Source organism: Petromyzon marinus, chromosome 24 (genome assembly GCF_048934315.1).
Source record: "Petromyzon marinus isolate PM22_M1 ecotype Great Lakes invasive population chromosome 24, UKy_Petmar_22M1.pri1.0, whole genome shotgun sequence".
NCBI lineage: Eukaryota > Metazoa > Chordata > Hyperoartia > Petromyzontiformes > Petromyzontidae > Petromyzon > Petromyzon marinus.
Window position 1 is genome coordinate 12,145,508 of NC_133690.1, and position 14,911 is coordinate 12,160,418.

General features: G+C 45.3%; 1 protein-coding gene across 1 annotated transcript in view; it reads right to left on the reverse strand.

Moving 5' to 3' along the window:
• The window catches only part of LOC116945548 (tetraspanin-18), a 176,333-nt gene that overhangs the window by 29,261 nt on the left and 132,161 nt on the right, over positions 1-14,911 (reverse strand). The window contains exon 3 of the mRNA XM_032959948.2: positions 13,329-13,514. Coding sequence (XP_032815839.2) covers positions 13,329-13,514 — 186 coding nt within the window. The remainder of the gene's footprint in view (positions 1-13,328; positions 13,515-14,911) is intronic.

Consider the following 14,911-nt stretch of genomic DNA (forward strand, 5'->3'; position numbering starts at 1 on the left):
CTATTATGTTATTTTATTATTTCTTATTTATACGTGACTTTACAGAAAAAAACAAAGATAGATAAATAAGTAATTTATCATTATGAGCAGGGGTCAGCAATTCAGATGTTATATCCAGGAGCGGTATATTGGATGGCAGCGGTATTTTGTCACTGCAGCTTAATATTCCTGTGTAGGATTTCACAGTTGTGCTGTGAAGTTCTCTGACGTGTTATCTACTTGTGCCGCATGCTCGTTTGGCACGATGTCCACAACGTTGCGCTCCAAGGCCCTGACTTCAAGCATCCTTGAAGAAGCGACCGGCAAGCGAAGCGGAATCGTCGGGGGACAATACAACACGAAGCGCAAGCCAAAAACGCGACAATGCGTTTACGCACAACCGGAGTTGCATTTGCACCGCCTATAGTGCGGTGAGCTCTTCCGTTATTGCCCCGCCCTAAAGTGTGGCCCACGACGGCTGTGGAGCACGCTGAACTGCGCTCGGATGCAGCACGTGACACATCCATCGTCGTACACGTTGTTCTATAAATGGGAAAATCGAAGAATCGCCAAAACTGCGACGAAGCCCCAAACCGTCAAACGCAACATCGACGAGTCGCGCCATCAGCCACGCGCACTCCCTGGCGGCACCGGTGCGGTCAGCACGGCGTCTTACTGCTGCCTTGGATTGGTTGATGGACCTTAACGTTCAACTGTGGCGTCGACACAAACTGTTGCTTACATGCCATACGAAAGAAGAGAAAAGTGTTGCAATGAGAACTAATCTGCCCACGACTGTGCCATCTCTAATTTTACCTTTTGTTATTTATGTAGAGAGATATGGACTAATTCTTCATCATGTTTACCAACACGGTAATTTAATTGCATCTTCACGTTGCGCCGCACTTTGAGTGCACCGTCTCCTCGTGTGTTAGAAATAAACAGTTGAGCCTTAACCATAATTTATTCACTTGGGCTCCTCCATGTCCATTGTCCATACTCCTTTTTGAAAAATATGTTCACTATCTGTAATTATTCATCACGTAAAATTTAAATACTAACCTTTCCCAGCCCGGTGACAAATGGTAAATTGCATTCCTTGCTTGGTTATTATAAAAGTAATTACTTTTGAACTATGCCGTATTCCACAGCAAAAACATACGATTCTAGGAATTCAGTGATATATTCTTTACATTTATACTTCATTGTTGTTTTCTTAATCTCACTTTGATATGTTCCCCCCCCCCTCCCCCCGAAAGTATGCCAAACGTGCCATGATTATGTCACGAGGCAGATAATCCATTCGGAAATCTTGCAGTGCAGTGAGATGCAGTAGACATTTTTCACGGGACTTGTCGCTGCGGTGGTGGTGATGAGATGTTATCTCTCTCGCCTGGTATGCAGGAGATATTGGGTTTGATCCCAACCCTTAAGAGGCCCGTTGTTGTACATTTGGAGTTCGCATGTTCTCCGTGGTGGTCGTGTGAAATATTTTTCTGGGTCCTCCTATTCTGTCTTCCACATTTAGAAACATGCATTTAAATTATTTTGCTGCTCGTATACATCCCCACGTGATGATATAAGCCACTTCGATGAGCTTTCATGTGTGGCCAGATCACCTCTGAAATATAGCTTAAAACTCAGTGGGCATTACCTGGTAAATAAAAAAAGAGATTCGTTTAGGAAACTTCCTTCAAGTGGCCTTTTCATTTTTTGCACAGTAGGGGTTACACTTTCCCACACCTCTGCTATAAAATTGTTCATCACATGGCAGCCAACCCCATATCTTATACATTTTCAGAGCTAGAAAATATTCAATTAAGTGCAAAACCAAATTGAATATTTATTCTTATGGATATTTGTACCATCATTGGTAACCAGGCAGAGATCATAAACTCGTTAGACTTGAAAGCCCAAGTTGAATGATGTTTGGCTGCCCAGATTCGAGCCCAGGATCTAGGCGGCCCATGAGCAAGCAATTGAATGGTTGAACTTTTACCTTACACACGCACATTGGCAATGTAAATATAAACCCCCTGTTCTTTGTTTTAACCACACCTCTCGCAAAGCCTGTATAATGTTCTGGACATTTATCTAATTTATTCATACCCAATCAAACGTTACTTGGGAGATAATTTTGACATCAACCCCAAGAGCCATGTGGCTTATATGAATGACACTCAAAAGGAATGCTTGATTCACACTGTCATCATATACAGAGTTGCTTTCAGTCATGCAGTACCACACTGCTCTGGATGACAAAACCCCACTATAATGGAGGCTGGGTTTCTTTTGAAGGAAATACACCATCTGAGCGGGCATTATAGGGCGGCTGAGAGCCTGAGACCTTGATATAAAACAAATCCTAAGCATATTCCACCATAGGGCGTGGTGAGATGTTAACTTCCTCACCTTGTATGCAGGAGGTCGTGGGTTCGATCCCAACCCTGACGCTGGTATATTTGGAGTTTGCGTGTCTCTCTCTCCATGGATTTTTCTCTGAGTCCTCCGGTTTTTCCCTCCACATTTAGAATCAAAATCACGCGTTTGGAGTATTTAACTGCGAGAAATTTCCACGCGAATAGCCACTTCGCTGGGCTATCATTTGTGGCCAGGTCTCTTCTGAAAGAGAGCTACGTAGCTCAGTGGGTAAAGTAAAACAATTGCTATTTGGTTCATTCAGTAAAGTCACGTAGAAAATCAAATCAAATAATAATCATAGAATACGACGTTTCGGTTGCAACACAAGCAACCATCATCAGGTAAGAATGAATGATAAAACACAGATACGGAAACAACACAAGGCAGATACACATGCAAAAGAGCCAAAGAGTAATTCCTGCAGTCACAAAAACTTCGACTCTAGTTGGTAAAACAATTACTTTTTACGTAAGCGAACTCCAACCCCATCTGTGTGCTGAGAAAAAAAAGGTGCATATTGTCTGAACAAACACACGCTTCGTCTGGCTCATTAATTTTGACTGGCAACCCTGAAGGAGATGGGCAAGAGGTGATTGTAGAGGTGACAGCGACGTTGAAATTTGAGTCAAATGTTTTCGTGCACTGGACAACCGCCATAGATCAAAGTAGCGTAGGCATGGTGAGCACACTACACACACACACCTTTGCAAATCTGCCCACTAAAGTAATTCAAACATTGCTTCATGTGTGTATTGACTTAAATATATCTGTTAATCTTGGCTGACGATGAAGCTGTATATTCGATAAACTAGTGTGTGAAGATAAAAAAATATATTACTCCAAAACATATTGTTGAGGTTTCGAGTGATGCATCGAATAATTGATTGATATCAATACTTAATCTCACGATACATTCATTAAATGGGATGTTTTTTGTTTGTTAAATATGTTACATGTAATGGATTTGTCACCCCTGGTGCTACTAGAAATGCCACGATTCGCTATGTGTGAAGAAAAAAAATAATCGTCGATTTTCGAATGGAATCACTACCCTGAATCTTATCCAGGCCATAAATTTCCCCACAAAATAATGTCTGAATCGCCGCTAGAATAGGCACGCGACGAGTAGGAAGAGGCACGTGGCGAGTAGCCACAGCCATGGCGAGAAGTATCCTGAACGTGGTGTACCGGGTGGTCGGAAGAATTTTTGGTCATCGACCCGACCTGGTTTAAATGAAACCCAGATGGCAACACCGTGTTCACGTTGAGGCCCTGTGAGACTGGCACGCGTTTCTAAATATGCCCTCCAACCTCGTACATTATCCCGAATTGTGATCGCCAACAGCAACAAGAAACTCGATGCTCTTCTGTAGAAGCCACTGCAACTCATCCGCGCTGTTCCTTTTTTGACAAAAACGTTCCGCCTCGACAAATTTAAAAGGGAGCACGCAAAAAAATGGACACGGTGCGCAAATGCACGCGTGCTGTGTTCTTCTAACTGGCCATGCAACATGACATGCAATTAGTACCAAACACAAACCCAACCTAATGATTACGTACAAGTGCAGCATGTTAATAGGACATTTTTTTTTAAACCACTGCAATGGACATTAAGCCACAGGATACTTTTAATACATTTTATTTTATGCAACGTTTTTTTTTACATTGCCCAGACATCACTAATTGGCCACACACACAAAAAAACGACTTTACTCTTAGCCGAATGCACAAGCGCTCTTGATCAAACAGACGGGGCGGGGGGGGGAGGTTTCCCCGAAAGTTTTGGTTTTAAGGGAAGGTTCAATTACAACAGGAACGTGGAACTGAGACGCAACCGCTGATTTTTGTTGCTTGTGTTTTATGCCGCAGCGGTTAATGTTAAACAAGGGCACTTACTGTGGCTGTAACACAAGGGGCTACAGGGGCTTGTCAGAGATTCGTTAGGTTTCTGTGTGTGTGTGGGTTTGGGGGAAAGTTTTACTTTACGAGTGAAATGAAACCATGACCTCGGGCGTTTGGCAGGGACGGGGGGGGGGGGGATAAAATAAAAGCCAAAATGTGTGAAAGAGCTGTGGCCTTTCCAGGCGTTTTGACAACTTCAGGATGTGTGCGGTTGATGAAAGAAAAAGTTACACAGAGAGAGCCGACGTCAAGAATTTGGGCATTTTGTTTCAGTGCATGTGTGTTTGTGTTTCAGTGTGTGTTTGTGTTTCAGTGTGTGTGTGTTTGTGTTTCAGTGTGTTTCAGTGTGTGTGTGTGTTTCAGTGTGTGTGTTTTTGTGTTTCAGTGTGTGTTTCAGTGTGTTTGTGTTTCAGTGTGTGTGTTTGTGTTTCAGTGTGTGCGTGGGGAGCGGTAGTGTAGCGGTTAGTGCGCTGTTCTACAAACCTGGCGACCCGGGTTCGATTCCCACTCACGGCCAACATCAGTGACGATTATATGAACCGATCCTGGGCCTCCCCTAGGTCGACTCCGCCTCAAATGAGTACCTGGTGCGGTGTGTAAATATCGCCACTGGGGAGACAAAGGCGGCCGGGCGTGGTGTTGGCCACCCACCCCCTCGTAAGCTGTGCCGGCCTTCATAGGTGCTCGCTAACAGCACTTGCCTCAACAGTCTGTTAAGGCTATACGGGGGATCCTTGTCTTATCTTTGGTGTTTGTGTTTCAGTGTGCGTGTGTTAGTGTGTGTTAGTGTGCGTGCAATTATTAACCTGGTGTGTTAAGCTATGCTGAAATGTACGACAGAAACACATGTTCATGGTTTAGTGTGCACTCATAATACAACTGGGGCCCATGAGTCAGTTCGCATAATCATTTTAATTTCGTACCCGCAGTAGAGACTCGGAACGTTCAGTTCGGGCCCTAATACCCACAATGTGCTGATATTAGAATCTGGGTGAATAGAGTGTTTCTGAGCAACCAATAAACGACGAGTATGGCAAGTATGGGTGTTGAGTTCATTTGTTAAGCGTGTCGCGGTGGCATGATGTTAACTACATCGCCTGGTATACAGGGAGTAGTGGATTCGATCCCGACCCAGACGCCTATTTTGAGTTTGCATGTTCTCCGCTTTCCCCATTTCATTAACTTTTTAATAATAAGCAAAAACACACATGCGGTTAGAGTATTTGGCTGATATAAATGTTTACATGATCAATTGTGGCCAGGTCGCTTCTGAGAAAAGAGTTACATGCCTCAGTGGGCATTGCTTGGTAAAATAAAAATAGTAAAATAGTTTACACGGATGATGAAGATGGTGGTGGTCCCGTCTAACCAATTGCCCGGCTATATTTAACAAGGGAAATCCGTGGGGCTACGTGAACACAGCAACGAAAACAAAACAACGAAAGCATCAATATTGCAGAGAACCAGTTCATGGTAGTGAGGAGCATTGCCCAACTAACGGACGAAGTACGCAACGGCCATGAACGAAACACACACGGATCGACTAAGCAGTGCAAACGGAGCGTTTGAGTGAAAGGCTGGTGGGAGAATGCTCGGTGCTGAAAAGTTGACAGGATCAATCTCGTCGAACAACTCGCGAAATGAGAGGCGCTCATCGGTTGCGCATGTTAAACTCGTAATCCTTGTGAATAATACGAAGCAAAGGTGCAGCTCAAGAGCCGAATGGCTCACAGGGCTATGCCTAACGAATGAAACTGAAAACAAACTGAGCTCTGAAACGTCTTTCTCGTGCCACTGCTGGCCAAAGGGCATCTACTGTGGTGTGGGTGGTGGGGTGGCCCCCAGCGGGTCCGTTCTCCGGGTTATTGTGGCCTCCTACTCTTCCATTCTGGCCAGATGTCTTGGCCAGTGGTCAGAGTGCCCACGATATACCCCACCACACGTGAGATGACCCACTACACACCCCACCACACTTGAGATGACCCACTACACACCCCACCACACATGACCTACCGATTGACGAACTGTGGCGTGACAATATTGACATCTGTGAAACAAGAGCTTCATAGCTCATCGGATTCCTCCAGTATAAATATTCTGATTTTGAACTGCATGCTAACAGCAGGGTTTTCTTTAAAATCACAGTAACCTAAGATATTACAAATGTCCGGACAAATTGACTTCGTAATAAAGTTTGGGGCTTATGAGTGAGTCGTTCGCATTATTACATCCAGCTCCTACACGCGTTTGATGCGAACTGCAGCGGAGCAATTCACACGCACGTATATTGAACTTCTTTCACACCGTACGTAGCAAACCGTGGTAATTAGAGGTGCGGCGGGGGCGGGGGGGGAGACAACAAACGTAGACACAAAAATCAGTGACAGAATGAAAGCCCCTGTTTTTGTCAGGTATTGTGAGATACTTCCCATGGGATGCCCTTGTTTTTTTGAGCTGGCAACCCTAATTGAGACAAGGAGTCTTCTATTTGGAAAGATAACAACGTCCTTAATCTATCGAGAAGGCGTCACCGAGTCACTGATTCTTAGCCGATCAACTAGTGACCAAATGAAATTAACGAGTGTTTGGGGGGGGGGGGAGGACAGAAAAAGTAACCCTGGAGAAGAAAAAAAAACCCGCGGCACGAGCGAGAATAACGCTCGAAGCTCCACACGGATGGATTCACTCCACTGCTGTGAATTGCCATGTCCTGGCCACCTCACACATGCGGAGTCCCACAGCCACACGGGCACGTGGTGCGTTCCCATGGCACTCTCGCATCCAAGCCCAGGACCACGTGGCGATACCCGACTTGCTAGTGACTGTGAGTTTACAGGTGGATATGGGAAAATCGCCAGGTACGTGATCGTCAGTCAATCACGACCAGTTACACCGTGCACAAATATGTTTGCTGAACACAACGAATGCACACCACACCGCTTTACACGTAGTAGTAGTAGTAATAATAATAGCCAATAATAAGAATTTTTTTTATTTTTAAAACACGCTTTTATTAAATGTACCGTACTAGTAATGGAAGAACTCCACGACTCCAAGAAGTGGCCCCGAAGCTTGCCACAACGTAAGGGGACCATGGTCATTTACAGCCAACATCAGTTTACCATGGACAGTTCGACCCAAGCCGAAACATAACATATAAAAAAGATCGTTGAAATATTTTGTATCATAGAATATAGTATTGTCGTCAGTATGACATAAGTATACCAAGTTTGCAGTCGATACCACATTGGGGAAGCGGGTTAAAATTGAGTTACAAGATTTGAGGATACAACAATGACGACGACAACAACAACAACAGCAGACAGAGTGAGTTAAATAAAAGCGTGTAAAAAAATATAAAAAAACCCACACGGGATATTGCTTCACCGTGCTTTAGGAGTAAGCAAATGCCACGCAAGATTAAGAGCGCACGACCGCGTGTGAAACGGTCTACGTGTTTTATACATCCCGAAAACAGCGACATCGCGCAAAGACACCGCGCTGGGTGAGGGCGGATAATTCATTGTTCAGGGTCGAGATATGTGACGATGGTCGGACGTGCGATGTTGTACTGCACTGCAAAAAAAAACACAACACTAACCGGGTTCAAAGCACCTGCTTGGCTTGACAAGAGCTACACGGATCGGGGGTGCCAATCCAGGGGCGATTTGATCGCGGGCAACGTGTTCATCGGCAGGGCGCGGAAGTCGAAACGGGGTGTCCGGCGACGTTCCGTGGCTACCCACAGGCACCACACCACTTGGCCGTGCCAGTCCCAAAACGCGATCGACGGGACGTCCGCCAAGCCAAGGGGGGCGCTAACTCGAACCAGATGGCGCCCAGGCTTAAGCTCTTCCTCCCACCACCCATCCATCCTCCATCCACATCTCCCTCCCATCGCTCTCCCCCACTGTGTGTCGTGTCTCTCCACCACCCCCCCACCACCACCATCCCCCCTCCACCACTTTTAATCTGCAGAATTACACGGGTGGAGCACATGGAGCCCGCATCTCCGCTGGGGCGCGCGCATTCTTGCACGGTAACGCAACACCGGCAAATGCGACCTCCCTCCCCTCCCCCAGCACTCACATGGTGGTGAGCGGGGGGGGGGGGCTTGGAAAACAAGGTAGCCCCTATTCATTTGCTCTCTCCTTACTCATCTGCCAGTACCGGCATAGCCGCAGTATGTTTTTGTTCACTTGCCAATGACTTTCTCTCCTCCGGCAAGCCTCACGCACTCCCCCCCCCCCCCCCCCACGACTTATGGATGTGACAACTTAATAAATCGCCTCCGCTGCGTAGAGTTTATTCGCGTTTGAGTTTGCTGTACGGTAGGTAGTGTAGCAGGTAGCGCACTGCGCTAGGAACCCCGGCGATCCCAGTTCCATTCTCGCTCACGGCCAACACCAGTGACGATTATCTGAACCGGTCACGGGCCATCCCCTAAGGTCGACTCGGCCTCAAATGAGTACCTGGTGCGGTGTGTAAACATCGCCACTGGGGAGACAAAGACGGCGGGGCGTGGTGTTGGCCACCCTCGTGTGCTGTGCCGGCCTTCATAGGTGCTGCTTTCTCACAGCACTTGCACCAACAGTCTGTTCAGGCTATACGGGTGATCTTTGTCTTTGTTTCTGTATGGCTCTGCTCTCTGAAATATGTTTTCGTATTGTGCCGGGTGTTGTTTGACGTGGTGTTCCGGCGTGTTCCGTTTCACTGTTTACAGTTCCAGGAGAAGTCCGTGGAGCGGAACGTTGGACATCATGCCAAACAACGTAATGGTCACAACCGGAGAGCTAAACTATTTTTTTTACAATTACGGACCGAACACAGTTACTTGCAATGCTTTTGCATCATACACAGGAAAGTTAATATTTCTGAAATATTTAGAGGACAGAACCGAGTGTATATATGTTTTTCTAACGATAGGGAGAGGTATAGTCAGTCCGTGTTTGTACACCTCTACAACTGCGGGCCTAAGGTTACGATATTTTTCGTCCCATTTCAAAACAATTCCTATAAATCGTAACGCTCACGTCTGAGCCAGAGCCAGAGGACGTCTGGTGGGGGTAAAAAAAGAACAATCAAAAATAAAATTCCCACAACTATTTATTTAAATATTACGCGACGTCTAGAGTATGTTTATTGAGCGAAAGAGTTGTTATGCTACCAGGATATATATTTGTTTTAAAAATAGGAAAAAGTTGTTGGCCGTGTTCATGCCAGATCTGATACAAGAGGCATTTACCGCGATCCGAGCCCTGTTCTGTAGGAGGGCTGCACATGTATGGGGCGGGTCACGAGCGTGTTATACTTGCTGCTAATCAGTTATCACTTCATCCATCACGGATGTTCATGGCTGGGCACGGACTCCACTCATTACAGCTTACAGCCAACAATATCCGTTCGATGTAAATCAACCCAACATGAACACAGCCCTCGCCAATGTGCGTTTAGCTTCTTTTCCAGCTACAACGCGCGCTACGCGGTCGCCACGTTACACGTCAAACTGCTCTGTTGGACCAGGGCATGCTATAGGGGCTGTTTATTAGTAGGTACGCAAAAATATGTCAGAATTTGACCCCTCCCCCCCTCCCTGTACGCACCCCCCCCCCCCGAATCCTATAGAACGGCCGATATTTAATCGACGCAGAAACGACCAAGGATTAATCATATTAACGTTGTTTAAACAGATAGTCCACAGCCGGCTGCATTAAATTATTAAGTTGCGTGCCTTGGCCACTTATTTTGCTGAGCTGCGTGATAGCTGCAGTCAGGGGTATGGTGGTGGCACACAAAGAGTGACGCCTCTCCCACAGTCCCACTTCTCCCGGTAGTCCTTGTTGTCTCACAGCTGAAGAAACTGAACTGTGGCTCATTTTAAGGCCAATGTAGACAAATTATTATCGAGGCTTCACCCCCCCCTCCTCCCCGTTTCCTATGTGTACATACATTGTCAGTAGACCCCCCCATACGCAAGCGTACGCATTTGGGTTAACCCCCCCCTCCCCCCTCCATGCCTACGTACTAAATGGATGGCCCCGTGAGTCGTGCACTGCATGTATGTATGTCAGCACACTTTTAGTACAACAATAATACTCATTTCTTATTTACCCAGGAAAGCCACACTAAGTCTCAATACTTTTCCAGAAGGGTCCTGAATTGCGATTATTTGGCCAACACCAGCGACAATGTCCGTGTTTAGCTTTGGGGAGAAAACCAGATAAACCAGAGACAACATACGTGTACGAGGAGGAGAACATACCAACTCCACACGGGAAGGTGCCAGAGTCAGGAATTGAACCCAGGTACTTCTTGGTCTACTCACGATTGTTACCACTTGCGCCACACTCAATGCGAGAGGATGTTTTAAAAATGCACCACACCATTAAATATTTGTCGAAGTACATTACGTAAAGTTGAAAACAAAAAGTGGAATTCTGCATAACGGGTCTAGTGATTGATTTCCATGTGACGTGAAATAATAGTGCCCGTGAATATTTTCACAGAACTCTTACGGCAAAAAGCAAGGGGACATTTTGTTTGAACATTTCATATGAATGATGGCGAACTCTCTTGACAGAGGTTGGGATAGAATTTCAAACAGTGGCCTTGAAAGTAAGCATAGCTGCCTATGAGTATTTTCTGCCACCTCTAATCGGCCTGGGTTATAAACAATTTCACTCGAGTGGCAAAGGGTAGCCCCTCTTCTGAAAGTCTTTTGTGGCCAATGAATTTCCAAAAAAATGCACTCCCACCTTTAGGAATGGCAAGAAGACCGATTGCATTGTGGCTGAAGTAAAAATATCCCACGAATAGTGTATCCTGTAGAGGTAGCCCACTCGTGTCTCTCCCTAAGCCAAATCAACTTAATTCTGGGCCCCATTATACATTTACTTACTATTCTGTAAAAAAACATATTTCTACATAAAATAAATTGAGTAAAATATGTATTGCTTCCACTGAGAATTCGTTTGTTTAAATTAAATGCACACATTAATGAATGATTTAACAAAACGAATGAATTTACATAAGTGTGTAAATCTGCTCCTGCATAAAGGCCCATATGGACAGGTCATGGGAGTTGCGTCATCACACTTCACTTACCCACCGATGTTAACCATGGCCAGAACTCAAACTCAGGTCACCAAATTCAAAGTACAGTCAACAAACCACTGCTTTCTCACCCCACCCAAAAATGTATAGTAATACATTCAGCATTATGAATAGCATCTTAACGATACACTGCTCATAAGAGATGACGTGAAACTTGAAATGCATGTGATATGAAGTGTTAAATATACTTTATTCGTGTTATTGTACAATGCGTGGCCAAAACACTTTGAGAAAGCTTTGTAAACTTACGTTAAACCTTTTCACCATCGTCATTCAAACCATAAATGCACCGCATAACAAAGGGTGGTTACAACCTGGCTCCTGCAAATTTTGTGGACACGTTTTGTACATTAAAAAAAATTTAAACTGTAAAATAAAAATACATGGCCCGTGAATAGTTACGTACGAATAACATTGACTCACTCGTTGAAGATTACAAAGTCACGGTAATTTAGACAGGCACTGAAATAATGTAACACCCCACAAAACACCACCAGCGGTATATAAATCCGCTCACGTTGTGTAGATAGAACATTCTTTTCTTAATATTACATTGGCAGCGGTGCAAAAAGCACAAATGGCAAAAACTCAACACATTCGTTAATAACCACTGCCTTAAAAGGAAACAAATAACTAATAGGTTACATTTCAGAAAATGCCCCTTCTTTATAGCAGAGCGATGAAGAAAGTGCAAATTGCTCGAACCGTCACCTACGATATACATACACAGTATATTGTAGGTGAAGCCATGGTGGCGAGATGTTAACCACCTCGCCTGGTATACATTAGGTCGTCGGTTCGATCCCGACCTTGTACGCCTGTGTATTTGGGGTTTGGATGTCCTCTCTCCCCGTGGTCACGTGGAATTTGCTCCAGGTCCTCTGGTTTTTTCTCTCCACATTTAAAAACGTGCGTTTAGAGTATCTGGCTGATATAATTTTCCACGTAAGCCACATAATTGGGCTAGCATTTGTGGCCAGGTCGCTTCTGAAAAAGAGCTGTATAGCTCAGTTGGCCTTAGCTGGTAAAAATAAATAAAAAAAATCGTTCAGTTTATATATAGTTTTTTCCTTTTAGGGCAGTGCTATTGACGAATGTGTTACATTTCTGTCTGGAAAAGTAATTTTGTCGAAACTAAACTAGTTTTTTTTTATTTTAGCAGGCAAGGCCACTGAGCTATATAGCTCTTTTTCAGAAGTGGTCTGGCGATCACAAATGATTTCTCAACGAAGTGGCTTGTCACATGGAATGTAAAGCAGCCAAATACTGATTTAAAGCTTTCGTGACTGCAGGGATTCATATTCTTGGTTCTTTCGGTAAATTCACGTAGAAGGGAAACAATAAAATAATAAAAATATACGACTGCAACACAAGCAATCATCATCAGATGTGAAAACCACAGCAAGAAAATTAGAAAATTGGCGTTTTAAAAATTATTTTATTGTTTCCCTTCTACGTGACTTTACCGAAAGAACCAAGAATATAATATCAGCCAAATACTCTTTGGTTCTTTCGTTAAAGTCAAAAGAAGAACCAAACAGTATGGATTCCTGCAGTCACGAAAGCTTCAAATCAAGATAGCAGCCAAATCCTCTAATAAAAGTTTGTCGATTATAAATGTGGAGGGAAAAACCCGGAGGAGCCGGATAAAAATCCACTCGACCACGCGGAGAGAGAGAGAGAGAGAGACACGCAAACTCCAAATATACAGCAGCAGCAGGCGTCAGGGGTCAGGATCGAACCCACGACCTCCCGCAAAGCAGGCGAGGTAGTTGACGTCTACTGCAAGAACTTTACACGATGACAACTCGCCAATGCGCAGCGACAACGACGAACGAACAAGCGAGCGAGCGAGCAAGCAAGCTTGCGCGACCTAACACGAGTTAGCGGTGGTTAGTAAAGCTGTAACTCACCGTGGCGAGGTGGCGGGAGTGGGAAGAAGTCAGTGCTCGAGGATGGAACCGTGCTGGGTGATGATGGCCTTGTGCATTGAGCAGCGGCCCGAGTGGTGTAAGCAGCGAGAGTGGCTCCAAACGGGAAGCACGTGCCGATGCCTCTCCCTGTGTTCTTTGGCAGCGAGTGGCGGTGCAGGGAAAGCTCTGAAGGGAGGCGGGGGTCCAGGGGAGAGAGGGGGGGGGGGTTCAAGAGGCGGTTTCACATCGAAGGGAAAGGCAAGCGCAGTGTCCGTTACTGCTGTTGCTGTTACAGTAGCGAGCGGAGGGAGGGCACTCAAGATAATTTGCGATCATCAATAATCCGGCTTGTCTCATGCCTCGTCTGTTGTCCCTTCTGTCGTTCGTAAAGGAAATGATCAATCACCTTCTTCCTCTGTAACCAGGTTTAAGTGCGTAGTGGTTATCGCACACTCAACTGGACTTGCAAAACGATGTTTTGTACCATGGTCATTTTTATTGAATTATCTCTTCCAATGTTATGAATGACTTGGATAACATTGTACCGGTAGCTGGCCGGATAGGATGAAGAGAAACCAGACGTCACTGGTTTGGTTCGATCTCCAGGCACAGCAGTTGAATCAACGCGGCAAGTTTCTTTAAACTACCTCGCCTGGTACGTAGGAGGACATGGGTTCGATCCCGACCCTAACGCCTGCTGTATATTTAGAGTGTGCACGTTCTCCCCGAGATCGCGTGGATTTTTCTTTGGGTCCTCCGGGTTTTCTCTCCCCAGTTAGAGTCAACGCGCGTTTAGAGTATTTGGCTGCTATAAATTCCCACACGATAAGCCACTGCGTTGAGCTATCATTTGTGATAGCCAGGTCGCTTCTGCAAAAAAAGAGCTGTATATAAGCTCCGTGGGCCTTATCTTGCAAAATAAAACGTAGTTTAGTTTTTAGTTTAAATTCACCACTGCCTCTGTTCCGCCAGAGGTGTTAACGGGTGCAACCACACAGTTAGTCGACTTGGCAGTTCAACTTCGGTTTACTCCCACCTCTTTCACACCTCCGATAATGATCAAGGTTGGTTACTTTGCAGCGTGAAATCAGTTCAACGTGCATATGTACACTCCAAGATTCCTGGCCAGTATGGAAGAGTAGGCCAAACGCCCTCCAGAGGGGCTCGCTGGAGCTCTCTTTCTCGTGGAGGCCTTTCCGCCAGCAATAGCACGGACAAGCAATGTCTAGGACTGTACCCTAGCTCCTGTATTTATACTTTGTCTAATGTCTTCTCTTATGTTATAATTGTGCAAGAAATATTAACCCCCCCTCCTACTTTCTCTATAACCGGGGTTAAAGACTACCCTAGCACAAGGCGGATCGGTGTTGAAAACAGGAATGAGCATAATCCACGACTAACTTTACAATGTTGATAAATGTGTCTGCCCCTTTGCCATTATCTCCGCGGGCGATCTACGTGCACCGTATGATTATTATGGGACCTTTCAGTGTGATGCATCTGTCTGCCATGAATTACGCGCTTGGTCTTTCTCATGGTCCATCTGTTCATCCGCTCGCTAACCTATAAACACAGGTCCCCCC